General features: G+C 38.5%; 1 protein-coding gene across 3 annotated transcripts in view; it reads right to left on the bottom strand.

Moving 5' to 3' along the window:
- si:dkey-172j4.3 (diacylglycerol kinase eta) overlaps positions 1 to 4,277 on the bottom strand; it is a 100,046-nt gene extending 95,769 nt beyond the window's left edge. For 2 of the 3 annotated variants that reach the window (XM_017710275.2, XM_017710273.2), the window contains exons 1-2: positions 4,133 to 4,277; positions 2,983 to 3,186 (exon numbers count right to left, since the gene is read on the bottom strand). In XM_017710275.2, coding sequence (XP_017565764.1) covers positions 2,983 to 3,144 — 162 coding nt within the window. In that variant the 5' untranslated portion in view covers positions 3,145 to 3,186; positions 4,133 to 4,277. Of the gene's footprint in view, positions 1 to 2,982; positions 3,187 to 4,126 lie in introns of all 3 variants that reach the window. The other variant, XM_017710274.2, reaches the window with a different exon arrangement.
- Positions 4,278 to 15,470: the final 11,193 nt, after the last annotated feature.

Below are 15,470 nucleotides of genomic sequence, written 5' to 3'. Positions count from 1 at the left end.
ATGAAAATGATGAAAATGCTGCTTATCAGTAACGGGACAGAATTTTCACATCCCTACAAGCTTTAAAGGTTATCACTAGGTGCTTTTGGCCCTCAGCCTGTCAGAAACACCTGGTCACCTTCATTGTAACACACATCCAGAAGAGGAAATTACCAAAAGACCTCTCCAGTATCAGAGCTGCACGTGGACCACCTCCTTGATGAACATGACACTAATGTTTACAATCTGCACTAACCTCACTTCATATTTGATGTCATGTGTAGCTTAACAGCTCATCTAATGACCCATTTATACTCCACTGCCCTTTGCCAAGCAAACATTGACCCCACAGTGATAAAAGCACAGCGCATACAAACTATGCTGCTATCGGCATGCCAGATATTTACGGGCATGTAAGCCAGCTTTGCGCTTAGATCAATATGTATCACATTGCAGCCATCACTATGATGTGAATGCTTCTTCAGTTATGTATCTGTGAACTTTGTTGTGTTCAGAGAAGACGGCACTGTGTACTGTTGCAGTGCCTCTTTTCCTCAAACTCAGTGTTGCAAGGAGTCTTACACAAGTCAGTTTTGCAAGTGCAGGCCTGCTCTTGAAACACAGGACTTTATGATAGGAGTGTTGCAACAATGTCACATGAACTGATGTGAAAAAAGCTAAAGTTTACAGTAATGGTTTGCAGTTCAGTCCTGGTTCTGGAGTATCACTGCCTCCCATGTATTTTGTATGAGTTCTAACATACCCAGTCCAACTCAGCAGAGGCTTGTTAATTAGCAAAAGAGCTTAACCCTTTGTGATCACGTTAAACAAGACAAAGTGAGCTTTCTGGCGATATACTGTGAAATCATAGCCCCTACATTACAGAACAGTATCTACACTAAAGCCCTTTGTATTGTCTACCTGTCAGATACATCGCAAAACACAAAGAGAGTTAGCCTCCTCTGAACATGATTTTCACCTTTCATACTGACTTTTTTATTAACTGCACTGAATGAAAAGCTGTGCAGCTGATTTTTGCAGAATCATGAACCCCTTGATGAATATATTACCTAGTTTTTGGGGTGTACAAATACATCTTATTGTTACTAGGAATGCAAAATGATTATTATTTCATGTATTTAATCAAGATTAAATCTCCTCGAGTGTAACTGTAGCTTTCTGCTTGGCTATTGCTTTTGTTACTTTGCTGAAAGCACTGTCCAGCATAGTCTACACAAAAAGCTGAAGGCACTGTATTAAAAGCCATTTAAAGGCTGTATTTCAACTTTGTGGGCAATAATTGCAAATTCTACCATGGCAACATCCTGTAACATGGAGTGAGGTAGCGGACGCATGTGCGGAGGTAAGCAACTTTTATTGAGGGCAAATCCAAAATCAGGGTCATCACGGTCCAGGGTCATAGAGCCAATACAGATAGAACGGGGTGCAGACATGACATAAACCAGAATACTATCAACAACACAGAGATTCAAACGAAGCTAACAAACAGACCAATACATCAAACATAGATCAATACAAAGACCAGCCAAGACCTAGAACAAACACAGGGCTTAAGTAACAAAGGGAATACGAGGGACTGGTGAAAACAATCACGGGCGGAGTCATGAAACGAGGGGGCAGGACTACAAAAACCAAAACAAATACACACATGGACAAGACTGGGAGGGGCCAATCGTGACACATACAGTGAGTGAGCAGCTGAGCTTCAGCCTGTACCACCATGAATAGTTAGAAAGATCAAACTAGGAAAATGTAACAGCTTTAAAGAAAATGTGTGACATTAACAATTCACCATGTTAACATGCTATAAATGCTTTCATTAACAGTCCTAGTGGTAGCATGTTGTATTGTATGGCTGTATTGTGATTAGCACATTAGCTTGTGGCTAGTATGTTAGCTACCATATTAGCTCAAGACACACACATTATATTGGGGCACTGTAGAGTGCAGCTTCTACGCTGCCCTGTATCTAAGAAACCAGTCTAAATGGGCCAAGAAGAACTCCACTGTGCCATTATAATGCCTCAAAAATTTTACTTAATTAATGCTGAATGATAATAAACTAAATCATAATATATGAACATAAGGCCTGTTTTCAGGCACACCTGAATTTGCTTTATCAAAAAGTGATATATGTCATTTCACAATCCGCAGATATTTGCTTTAAATATCAGCATTGCGCAGATGTTTAGATTTAACCAATAATTCAAACCGATATTAAGTGATGACATCTTGCTGTACTCTAGAAAAGCAAGACTTTTACTGAGTTGCTATGCTAAAATATAGATTTCTTGTTTACATTGCTGCATTTGTAAACTGCATTAGAATTCTACACAAATAAATGTTATACTTCTCTATAATACTAATCCAGGTGGATCTAGTGCCAGTTTTAATATGATATAAATGTTTATGTATAGGTATTTAGAGGTTTGCACATACAAAATACTAGATATCGGCCCACAACTCCCATATCAGTCCATCCCTAGTACTAAACAACGTAGAGAATGGAGGCACCACTGTATCATATCGAAGTGAATCATGAATTCTGTGAATCGTGACATCCCTACATGTTACGGTTAAAAATGGAAACGTGTGTCCAAGCGAACACTTAGAGGTTTTGGTGGTCTTAAAGGGATATACTAATGTTTTTAAACCCGAATTCTATTTGCTGGATGTGCAGCATACAGTCAACCTTCTGAAGCTTTTGTCTTCTGTTACAAGTGGGTTTTGAATATGTTCTTTTACTTCGTACTGTAGCACAATACAGGTGTAGTAGACAGAGATTTGAATGGTTTAGCTGGACTCCCAGCGTGGTCATGCTGCTGACCAGCACACCAGCGTCCCAAATTCAACATATGCTGGTCTATGCTGTTTGTTGTACAACACAGGCATGGCAGGGCTACTCTAAGACCAGAGTTGAGAACCATCGTTTAGAGCTTAAGACCTCCCCTGTGCTCCCCTCCCAACATTTCTCCTCCTCACCTTGGCGCGGATTTGACCGGAAGTGGACACTTTCCTGATGAGCTTGTGGCAGGTCTCCTCCTGCTCGCCGTCGCTGTCTGAGGACTCATCTCCCGCGTCCCCACCGCCGCCGCCTTGGGGTTCGCGCACGTACAGCACGTTGGGGTTCAGCTTGGAGGCCATGGAGGGCTTCAGCGCCGTCTCCTCCTCACGGGCACGAGACTTCTGCAGAATATAAACACACCCGCTTAGAAGCCCAGCAGAGACACACACGCGGACCAGCTTTCGCTTTACTGCTCGCCGAGTTGGTCTCGTGCTGCTGAAACACTTTGTTCCTCTATTTTGTAGCGACGGGCTGGTGCTTTAGTGTCCACCGTGGGGCGCGTGCAGTTACAGAGACGGCGGCCCTGTTGTGAAGCTGCTACAGCAACAGGCTTTACAGCGGCGGTGTGATCCGAGCGCTCGCGCTCGCGCTGCGCTGTTGTCTGTCCTTCAGCGCCGGCAGCTCCAGCCTGGACACAGAGCGGGGCAGCGCGCGGACACAGACAGGCTCCAACCACAAGCACGCGCTCACGGCTGCTCTGCTTTGTAGTCGCTATTATAATAACATCTCCGACAGCATGGCGACTGCACACTGACAAATACTGGACGCACGAGGCTGTGGAAGAATCCTAATGCACGCGGTCAGAGATGCTCAGTAACTACCTGTTCATGACCCGCGCGGTGCTTGTATTAAACGCGCGTGCTGCTTTTTTGCAAAGCGTTCATGTCCAGAAATGCACTGCGCACAGTGGAGCCCGCGAGCCCTTTTTTTGGTTTGCGAGTCCGGATTATTTAGCTAAAGCATCTCTGACTCAGCAGCCGGTCAAGCAGCGCGCGCGCACACACACACACACACACACACACTGTTCACTTCATACCCACCACTATCCTACAACACACTGAGAGTTATCGCGCGCGGCACGGGCTAGCGAGCGAGCAGATATGACGGCTATGAAAGCCGTCACACATGCAGCTCACGTTCAGCCCATCAGGCGCTCGCGCCCTGCTTTTGCTTTCGCCCGCGGATTCACAGCAGCGAGCGCGCGCGCTGTGTCCGGCGAAAACAGCGGAGCGCCGCTGAGAGGCTGAGGCTGAAGCTGAAGGCGGAGGGAGGTCAGGTTACCTTTACCTCTGTACGGCGCCGTGTCTCGCTCGTGCTGACCGCGCTTGTTTATCCGCCGCTCGCGCGCTGAGCTGCTGCACGGCTGGACGATAGGAAAGGCTGAGAGGCGCTCTCTCTCTCTCTCTCTCTCTCTCTCTCTCTCTCTCTCTCTCTCTCTCTCTCTCTCTCTCTCTCACACACACTCACACGCATAGCGTCGGATCGGATTTGAAACTAAAGGGAGGGGTGAAGAGAGAGAGAGACAGAGAAAGAGTGAGAGAAAAAGAGTAGTTATATTTAGTTAGCAGCATATGTATGTTACACTCTGAGTAATATTTACAGATGCGCCATGTGTATATATATATATATATATATATATATATATATATATATATATATATATATATATATATATATAATAACCCTACTCTGTTACTCACCTACTTAAATATAAGCATGAACACCAGAATGTGTTCAATATTTGCACAATATTTGCAATACATTGAACACAACTGATACATTAACCTTAACTCTGCACCTAGTCTGCAGAACACTTGGGGAGTACACTAATAAACATTACTATAACTACTGAAGATTTAATATTACTCTACTTGGCCATTCCTCTGTAATTCAGAAATATTTGTAGCACATGCTGTCAGTCTATACCTATAACTTAAGAATATTTAGTAGATCACTTGTAAAACTACAGAATACCCTTTAACTTTGGAATATTTAGTAGTACCACTCTTGTAAAACTACCAAATACATAGTATTATTTGGGTGGTAGATCATTCTCAGCACTGCAGTAACACTGACGTGGTGGTGGATTGTTAGTGTGTGTTGTGCTGGTCTGAGTGGATCAGCTACAGTAGTGCTGCTGGAGTTTTAAAACACTGTGTCCACTCACTGTCCACGCTATTAGTCACTCCTACCTTGTCAGTCCACCGTGTAGATGTGAAATCAGAGACGATAGCTCATCTGCTGCTGCACAGTTTGTAATGGTAACCCTCTAGTCCTTCATCAGTGGTCACAGGACGCTGCACACAGGACACTGTTGGTTAGATATTTTTGGTTGGTGGACTGTTCTCAGTCCAACAGTGACACTGAGATGTTTAAAAACTCCAGAAGCACTGCTGTGTCTGATCCACTCAGACCAGCGCAACACACATTAACACACCACCACCACGTCAGTGTTACTGCAGTGCTGAGAATGATCCACCACCCAAAAAGTACCTGCTCTGTGAGAGTCTTAGGGGGTCCTGACCACTGAAGAACAGGGTAAAAGGAGGTTAAGAAAGTATGCAGAGAAACAGATGGACTACAGTCTGTAACTGTAGAACTACAAAGTTCACCTATATAGTAAGTGGAGCTGATAAAATGGACAATGAGTGAAGAAACAAGGAGGTGGTCATAATGTTATACCTGTTTGATTGTGAGACTCTCACAGGAAACATTTTTGATGAGCCATGTAAACATGGATCACTTCTTTTTCCTTCTGAATGACAACAACAAAGGCCAGAACTAAACAGTCCAACTGTACCAACTGCTCCTACTTTGAGTAAGTTTCTCAAAGGTAAGACATACGTTTTCATGCCTGCCATGGCAGTATTAGGTATTTATGTTTGTCATGTTGGTTTTCCTCATATTTGTACATCTCAGCTGTCTGACTGATTGGAACACACTTATGTTGTGTTCATTGTGCAGAAGTTATGCCTGTGGTGTGCAGACACAGGCGTTATACTAAACGGTGCTATTAGTTAGTGAAGTCTTGGATGTGTTTATGTGCATTCAGCTTTCTGTTCGTTCGCTATCATTTTGTCACTATAGGGTGGAAGTGTTGAAACAGGTAGGATGACAACTGCCCTGCTAGTAGCAATGGGTGACAGACTGATGTTATGACACGTTTGGAAAATGTACCTACCAAGTCGGCCTACCCACCTCTTAACAGGCCTACCCAAGAGTTTCTGCCTTTGGCACTGGTGTGAGCACTGTGAGCATCAATAAAATGCAGAACATTTAGCTGTGAAAAGCAAAAATACATGCAGACTAGTTGATGAAACATGGGTGCCAGCAAAACTCGCATGTGCTAGAATACTGGAAACTTTATATTTTGTAGTACATTAGCCCTAAATCTATAACTACAGAACATTTTGTAGCATGTTAGCACTAACTCTATAATTACAGAACATTTTGTAGCATGTTAGCACTAACTATATAACTATAGAATATTTTGTAGCATGTTAGCACTAACTCTATAACTACAGAACATTTTGTAGCATGTTAGCACTAACTCTATAACTACAGAACATTTTGTAGCATGTTAGCACTAACTCTATAACTACAGAACATTTTGTAGCATGTTAGCACTAACTCTATAACTACAGAACATTTTGTGGCATGTTAGCACTAACTCTATAACTATAGAATATTTTGTAGCATGTTACCACTAACTCTATAACTATAGAATATTTTGTAGCATGTTAGCACTAACTCTATAACTATAGAATCTTTTGTAGCATGTTAGCACTAACTCTATAACTACAGAATATTTTGTAGCATGTTAGCACTAACTCTATAACTATAGAATATTTTGTAGCATGTTAGCACTAACTCTATAACTGCAGAATATTTTGTACCATGTTAGCACTAACTCTATAACTATAGAATATTTTGTAGCATGTTACCACTAACTCTATAACTATGGAATCTTTTGTAGCATGTTAACACTAACTCTATAACTATAGAATCTTTTGTAGCATGTTAGCACTAACTCTATAACTATATAATATTTTTTATAGCATGTTAGCACTAACTCTATAACTATAGAATATTTTGTAGCATGTTAGCACTAACTCTATAACTACAGAACATTTTGTAGCATGTTAGCACTAACTCTATAACTATAGAATATTTTGTAGCATGTTAGCACTAACTCTATAACTATAGAATCTTTTGTAGCATGTTAGCACTAACTCTATAACTACAGAATATTTTGTAGCATGTTAGCACTAACTCTATAACTATAGAATATTTTGTAGCATGTTAGCACTAACTCTATAACTATAGAATATTTTTTATAGCATGTTAGCACTAACTCTATAACTATAGAATATTTTGTAGCATGTTAGCACTAACTCTATAACTATAGAATCTTTTGTAGCATGTTAGCACTAACTCTATAACTATAGAATATTTTGTAGCATGTTAGCACTAACTCTATAACTATAGAATATTTTGTAGCATGTTAGCACTAACTCTATAACTATAGAATCTTTTGTAGCATGTTAGCACTAACTCTATAACTACAGAATATTTTGTAGCATGTTAGCACTAACTCTATAACTATAGAATATTTTGTAGCATGTTAGCACTAACTCTATAACTACAGAACATTTTGTAGCATGTTAGCACTAACTCTATAACTATAGAATATTTTGTAGCATGTTAGCACTAACTCTATAACTATAGAATCTTTTGTAGCATGTTAGCACTAACTCTATAACTATAGAATATTTTGTAGCATGTTACCACTAACTCTATAACTATAGAATATTTTGTAGCATGTTAGCACTAACTCTATAACTATAGAATCTTTTGTAGCATGTTAGCACTAACTCTATAACTACAGAATATTTTGTAGCATGTTAGCACTAACTCTATAACTATAGAATATTTTGTAGCATGTTAGCACTAACTCTATAACTGCAGAATATTTTGTACCATGTTAGCACTAACTCTATAACTATAGAATATTTTGTAGCATGTTACCACTAACTCTATAACTATGGAATCTTTTGTAGCATGTTAACACTAACTCTATAACTATAGAATCTTTTGTAGCATGTTAGCACTAACTCTATAACTATATAATATTTTTTATAGCATGTTAGCACTAACTCTATAACTATAGAATATTTTGTAGCATGTTAGCACTAACTCTATAACTACAGAACATTTTGTAGCATGTTAGCACTAACTCTATAACTATAGAATATTTTGTAGCATGTTAGCACTAACTCTATAACTATAGAATCTTTTGTAGCATGTTAGCACTAACTCTATAACTACAGAATATTTTGTAGCATGTTAGCACTAACTCTATAACTATAGAATATTTTGTAGCATGTTAGCACTAACTCTATAACTGCAGAATATTTTGTACCATGTTAGCACTAACTCTATAACTATAGAATATTTTGTAGCATGTTACCACTAACTCTATAACTATGGAATCTTTTGTAGCATGTTAACACTAACTCTATAACTATAGAATCTTTTGTAGCATGTTAGCACTAACTCTATAACTATATAATATTTTTTATAGCATGTTAGCACTAACTCTATAACTATAGAATATTTTGTAGCATGTTAGCACTAACTCTATAACTACAGAACATTTTGTAGCATGTTAGCACTAACTCTATAACTATAGAATATTTTGTAGCATGTTAGCACTAACTCTATAACTATAGAATCTTTTGTAGCATGTTAGCACTAACTCTATAACTACAGAATATTTTGTAGCATGTTAGCACTAACTCTATAACTATAGAATATTTTGTAGCATGTTAGCACTAACTCTATAACTATAGAATATTTTGTAGCATGTTAGCACTAACTCTATAACTATAGAATATTTTGTGGCATGTTAGCACTAACTCTATAACTACAGAATATTTTGTAGCATGTTAGCACTAACTCTATAACTGCAGAATATTTTGTAGCATTTTCGCACTAACTCTATAACTATAGAATATTTTGTGGCATGTTAGCACTAACTCTATAACTACAGAATATTTTGTAGCATGTTAGCACTAACTCTATAACTGCAGAATATTTTGTAGCATGTTAGCACTAACTATATAACTATAGAATATTTTGTAGCATGTTAGCACTAACTATATAACTATAGAATATTTTGTAGCATGTTAGCACTAACTCTATAACTGCAGAATATTTTGTAGCATGTTAGCACTAACTATATAACTACAGAATATTTTGTAGCATGTTAGCACTAACTATATAACTATAGAATATTTTGTAGCATGTTAGCACTAACTCTATAACTGCAGAATATTTTGTAGCATGTTAGCACTAACTCTATAACTATAGAATATTTTGTGGCATGTTAGCACTAACTCTATAACTATAGAATATTTTGTAGCATGTTACCACTAACTCTATAACTATAGAATATTTTGTGGCATGTTAGCACTAACTCTATAACTATAGAATATTTTGTAGCATGTTACCACTAACTCTATAACTATAGAATATTTTGTGGCATGTTACCACTAACTCTATAACTATAGAATATTTTGTAGCATTTTCGTATCTAACTCTATAACTATAGAATATTTTGTAGCATGTTAGCACTAACTCTATAACTATAGAATATTTTGTAGCATGTTAGCACTAACTCTATAACTGCAGAATATTTTGTACCATGTTAGCACTAACTCTATAACTATAGAATATTTTGTAGCATGTTACCACTAACTCTATAACTATGGAATCTTTTGTAGCATGTTAACACTAACTCTATAACTATAGAATCTTTTGTAGCATGTTAGCACTAACTCTATAACTATAGAATATTTTGTAGCATGTTAGCACTAACTCTATAACTATAGAATATTTTGTAGCATGTTAGCACTAACTCTATAACTATAGAATCTTTTGTAGCATGTTAGCACTAACTCTATAACTCCAGAATATTTTGTAGCATGTTAGCACTAACTATAACTATAGAATATTTTGTAGCATGTTAGCACTAACTCTATAACTGCAGAATATTTGTAGCATGTTAGCACTAACTCTATAACTACAGAATATTTTGTAGCATGTTAGCACTAACTCTATAACTGCAGAATATTTTGTAGCATGTTAGCACTAACTCTATAACTACAGAATATTTTGTGGCATGTTAGCACTAACTATAACTATAGAATATTTTGTAGCATGTTAGCACTAACTCTATAACTGCAGAATATTTGTAGCATGTTAGCACTAACTCTATAACTACAGAATATTTTGTAGCATGTTAGCACTAACTCTATAACTATAGAATATTTTGTAGCATGTTAGCACTAACTCTATAACTATAGAATATTTTGTAGCATGTTAGCACTAACTCTATAACTATAGAATATTTTGTGGCATGTTAGCACTAACTCTATAACTACAGAATATTTTGTAGCATGTTAGCACTAACTCTATAACTGCAGAATATTTTGTAGCATTTTCGCACTAACTCTATAACTATAGAATATTTTGTGGCATGTTAGCACTAACTCTATAACTACAGAATATTTTGTAGCATGTTAGCACTAACTATATAACTACAGAATATTTTGTAGCATGTTAGCACTAACTATATAACTATAGAATATTTTGTAGCATGTTAGCACTAACTCTATAACTATAGAATATTTTGTAGCATGTTAGCACTAACTCTATAACTGCAGAATATTTTGTAGCATGTTAGCACTAACTCTATAACTATAGAATATTTTGTGGCATGTTACCACTAACTCTATAACTATAGAATATTTTGTAGCATGTTAGCACTAACTCTATAACTATAGTATATTTTGTAGCATGTTAGCACTAACTATATAACTATAGAATATTTTGTAGCATGTTAGCACTAACTCTATAACTATAGAATATTTTGTAGCATGTTAGCACTAACTCTATAACTATAGAATAATTTCTAGCATGTTAGCAATAATTCTACAACTGCAGAATATTTTACAGCATGTTCGCAATAATTCTGAGACACCAGAATACTTCATAGTATGTTAGCCCTGCATCTAAGACCCCAGAATATTTTGCAGTCCATTAGCTCTGAATCTAAAGAATATTTCCTGGTACACTAAATACCATAAAATCATAACTCCATATATAAGACTACAATGTTTTTATGCATATTATGTATATTTTCAGCTGAAAAGTACAACTTAACAGTTATTATGCGAAATATGTACATTACAATTCTAAACAGAAACTCATCCAGTGGATACATGTTCTGGTTGTTTGTGTTGTGTAGGTAATACTGGGGTTATTTCACACTACAACATGTCTCTTTAACTTTGAAATGTTATGTATAATTTGTATTTTATGTTATTTTATATAGTATATACTATACTATTGATACTATATCTCATAGTTCTATAGCCCCAAAACAGTTTGCACTACCTAAGTACTATATAACTATTATACTCCAAAACATATTATGGTACACAGCAGTATTTAGCTTTAACTCTATACAATCAGCACATTTTGTGGAAAACTAAATTAGGAAGAAGTAATGATATTTTGCAGTGTATGCTTCTGAAATGCAGTGATGCTAGACAGCAGATGTTTTTTGCTGAGACGTAGCTTCCCTTAATCTTTTAAAGGGTACAGGAGAATCCAAGCTGACCTGAGATGAGTATAAAAGCCAGTTCTGAAAGGGGAAAGGGTTCAGAAAAGAGACATGTTGCTACAAGTTCTTTTTCCTGATCTGTGCAGGGTTGTACCTCACAGATCTGAGTCCAGATTGTCCCTGAGATTCCAAGTGTTGAGCTCTAAGTGGAAAACACAACAGACTATAACATAACATTTTACAAGGTTCTAGAACGGTGGTTCCCAACCTGATTTTCTTGGTTTGTTTCTTTGTTTGTTCACAAAGTTTTTTTTTTTTTACAAATTTTGTTTACAAACTTTTGAATATTTAGTGTATTTTCTAATTTCTGTGAGGATCACTACACAGTGATTCTCAACCCTGTCCTCAAGGCCCCCCAGATGGCCCATATTTTTTCCTTCATACCTATATGTTGCGAGTTGGGTTGGAGCAAAAATGTGCACCATCTGGTGGGCTTTGAGGATCGGGTTGGGAACCACTACTCTAGAACATTTTGTTTATTTGTGAAGTGACCCACACTGCTTGGTAAATACACTAAATATCCAAAGGTTAGTAAACAAAGTTTCTCATCTAGCATTTCTTCTGAAACCAAGGCTATTAATAGGCGGTTTGTTCTCTCCTTCCTGTAGTAATATCCTCTGCTCTTCTGGGAAGACTTTATGTTGGAACACTGCTGTGTGGATTTGAATGCATTCAGCCATAAGAGCATTGGTGGGGTGAGGTATTGATGTGGGATGATTAGTTCTGGATCACAAATGCCACTCTCATGCTAAAGGCATTAGATGGAGCTCCATCACTCTAGACAATGCTGTTCCCCAGCTCCGCATCCCAAATGCTGGAGGCTTAATACTCCTCTAGAGTTTGACACTGGGATTGGTGATCTTAGGGCCACATGCCCCTGCTCCAGAGCATCCAATTCTGTTGCAAATTGTAAACAGAACACAAACAAGAGCAAATCCAAACCCATAGAAATTTCCCCCAGTTCATTTCAGTGGTTAGAAGGGCACTGTTGTATGCGTCCCCTTAACTGCTTCTCTCCCTTTGGGTTTACTGAGCAAAATCAGCAGCACTGAATGACCTCCCATTGAGTTAAACGGAAGCAGTTTAACTCAGTGGAATTAAATTGAACCTGGTGGGAGTTCATTTAGCCCTGGTGACTTCACCTGCTCTTCATGAGGCCTTTTCATTTTAAACAAGAGGACTGGTGCAGTGTTCTTACCAGTGTCTCTTCCTCATTCTGTTGTCTTCTCTTCTCTCCTCCCTCCTTCCTCCGACGCACTAGTTGCGGATGGCTGGAGGCATCTCACGCTTTTTTTACACCCACCAGATGCTATGAAAAGCACAAGTCGATCCAGGCTGCCCTTTATGCTGACCTGGGACCATTTTTGCCAGTTGTGACAGTATTAGAACTGCTTTGGGCAGATGAAACTGCTTCTGGATCAGTGCTGAAGTGCCCAGTCTTACTGCACTATGGTAAAACACCCAACTGCTGGAATGGAAGAAGAATGCAGTGCATGCCGACGCCTGTAGGTCCTCACTCTCACTCTCTCTCTCTCTCTCTCTCTCTCTCTCTCTCTCTCTCTCTCTCTCCTTAAATGACTTTCTCATTTCAGATTGCTTTTAAAGCTCATTTCAAATTAAATGAATGAGGGGAGTTCTGAGCCTACTTTGCTGGTTGCTGAAGCTCATCTTTGGTACATTAATGGCTGCCTGGTATTCATCCTCATAATACCTTCAATGGGCTTTTACCACTCAAATGCTCTTTCACAATATCCACACTGCGACGGTAAAGCGGCCATTATTCTGTGCCATTAGAAGACAGCAAAATTGCAACAAATTGCACTCTGCTTTCATGGTCAAAATGCCTCATTAGAAGGCGATGGCCTGCACATGTGGCCTGAGCAGATGCTTTTATTTAGAGCTGAAATATTGACCGCTAAACCAATATAAAGTTATTTAACACACATTGTCTTTAGGCTCTTCTCTTTTTCACAAAATATAAGCGACATTTTTAAAACCTCCCTAATGGACAGTAACCAAGCACCCTCACTTCCTCAAAATGCCCATGCATCCCTATCAGCATGCGGATGTTTTGCCCTCACTGACAGCTAAATACATGCTCACCCACGTACACAAACACGACCTCATTAAGAGTAGCCAAGTAATGAACGAGAATTCATAGAAAAATTAGAGACTGGTGACCTGCCTGGTCTATTTTTTTCAGCACATGAGTCATATTTCTCAGTTGTATAACATTTCCCACCTGTGGCTGGTGAAAAGCCCCACGCATTTCCAGCAGCCTCCACATAGAGTGGCAGTGTGTGCGGGTTATGGCTCTCTGCTGCCCCCCAGCGCCACTGCCGCACACTGCACCACTCCACTTGCGCCACTTACGAAAGGATTACAAGGCAGCTTCGCTTCGTTTTTCACCGTCCTCATGTTCCACGCAGCTGCAGCGCTGAAGAATCAGAATAAACCCTGACACCGATTAATTAGCACCAGCTCATTTACGTCTCAGATGAAAAGGTCACAGAAGAAGGCCAACACCTTCAAGACCGAATTACAACAAACAAACAAACAAATATGATACATTTACAGTTTTTTTTTCAGTATCTCGGATATTGCACGTGCATGTTTATGTAAGCCTAATTTGCTGAGAGATAATTTCTCGTCCTAAACATTTTCGCAGTTGCTTGCTTGTTATTCCGGACCAATTAGCCGCATGAACACGCCGCGCGCAAACACAATGCACAATCAGATGGTTTGAGAAACAGAGCGACGGTGCCGAGATGCTGGTTACCATGAGAACATGAAGAGAGGAGCCTCGCGCTGCTTGGGTGACTCATTTAGAACCTTTGGGAGATTTTTTGGAAAACACCAGGGAGGCGCGAGGATCACGTACATATGAATAGAGCACGATTCCCATTCTAAACTCATAATCCACACCAACAGTCGCGCCCACCAGCACCAACACTCCCACTCTCAGCCTGACAGAGCAGCAGCAGCGCTGACTGCGGAGCCACTGATTTCAGACTCATGATCAGCTCAGGACTGCGCACAGATACAGCCTTGCTGGCTGATTCGATCCGCTACCGATTCAACTGCATCGATTTTGGAACGTTAGATTCCATTATTACATATAGATTAGACTAGTATACAAGCACTTTCTTGGAAGGAGGGAATACTGACTCATTTACACAAGTAGGCGAAGGCGGTGTCAGGAGTCTTGCCCAAGGACTCTTATTGGTATAGTGTAAGATGCTTACCCAGGTGGGGATTAAACCCCAGTCTACAGTGTAGAAGGCAGAGGTGTTAACCACTACACTAACCAACCACAGGAGGCAGTACAATTGGGTTATTTTCAAACATCAGTTCATTAATTGGTTGATTCATTTTTAGAGCTTGGTTTTGGTTTTACTGTGTACTTTCCACTGTTGTGTAAATCAATCAAAGAATTGTTTTACTGTATACTGTCCGCTGCACGAATTACCAACAAGAACTACTCGAATAACTAACTTAATGAACTGGTCAGTCGATTGTTTTTTTAGAGCTTGGTATTGTTTTTACTGTCTACTTTCCACTGTTGTTTAACAATCAATCAATCAATCAATCAATCAATCAATCAATCAATCAATCGACTCATTTTAAGAGCGTAGCATTGTTATTACTGCCTATTATCCACTACATTATGAATAATTCAGTTAATTAATTAGTTAATCGATTCTTTGTTTTTTCTGTCTAGTTTCCACTGCCGTATAAATCAATCAATCAGTCAATTATTTAATGAATTAATAGATTGATTTCAAGAACGTAGTATCGCTTTTGCTGTCTGTTCTCCACTGTTGTATTAACACATCACTTAAATAACAAATTAGCTGATGAATTGATTAAGTTTAAGAGCTTTGTATTGTTTTTACTGTCTATTTTCCACTACCATGCAAATAACAGAAACATATA

The sequence above is a fragment of the Pygocentrus nattereri genome, chromosome 2 (assembly GCF_015220715.1).
Source record: "Pygocentrus nattereri isolate fPygNat1 chromosome 2, fPygNat1.pri, whole genome shotgun sequence".
NCBI classification, from domain to species: domain Eukaryota; kingdom Metazoa; phylum Chordata; class Actinopteri; order Characiformes; family Serrasalmidae; genus Pygocentrus; species Pygocentrus nattereri.
The sequence above is the reverse complement of the archived record's forward strand: the minus strand, read 5'-3'. Positions and strand labels throughout refer to the sequence as shown.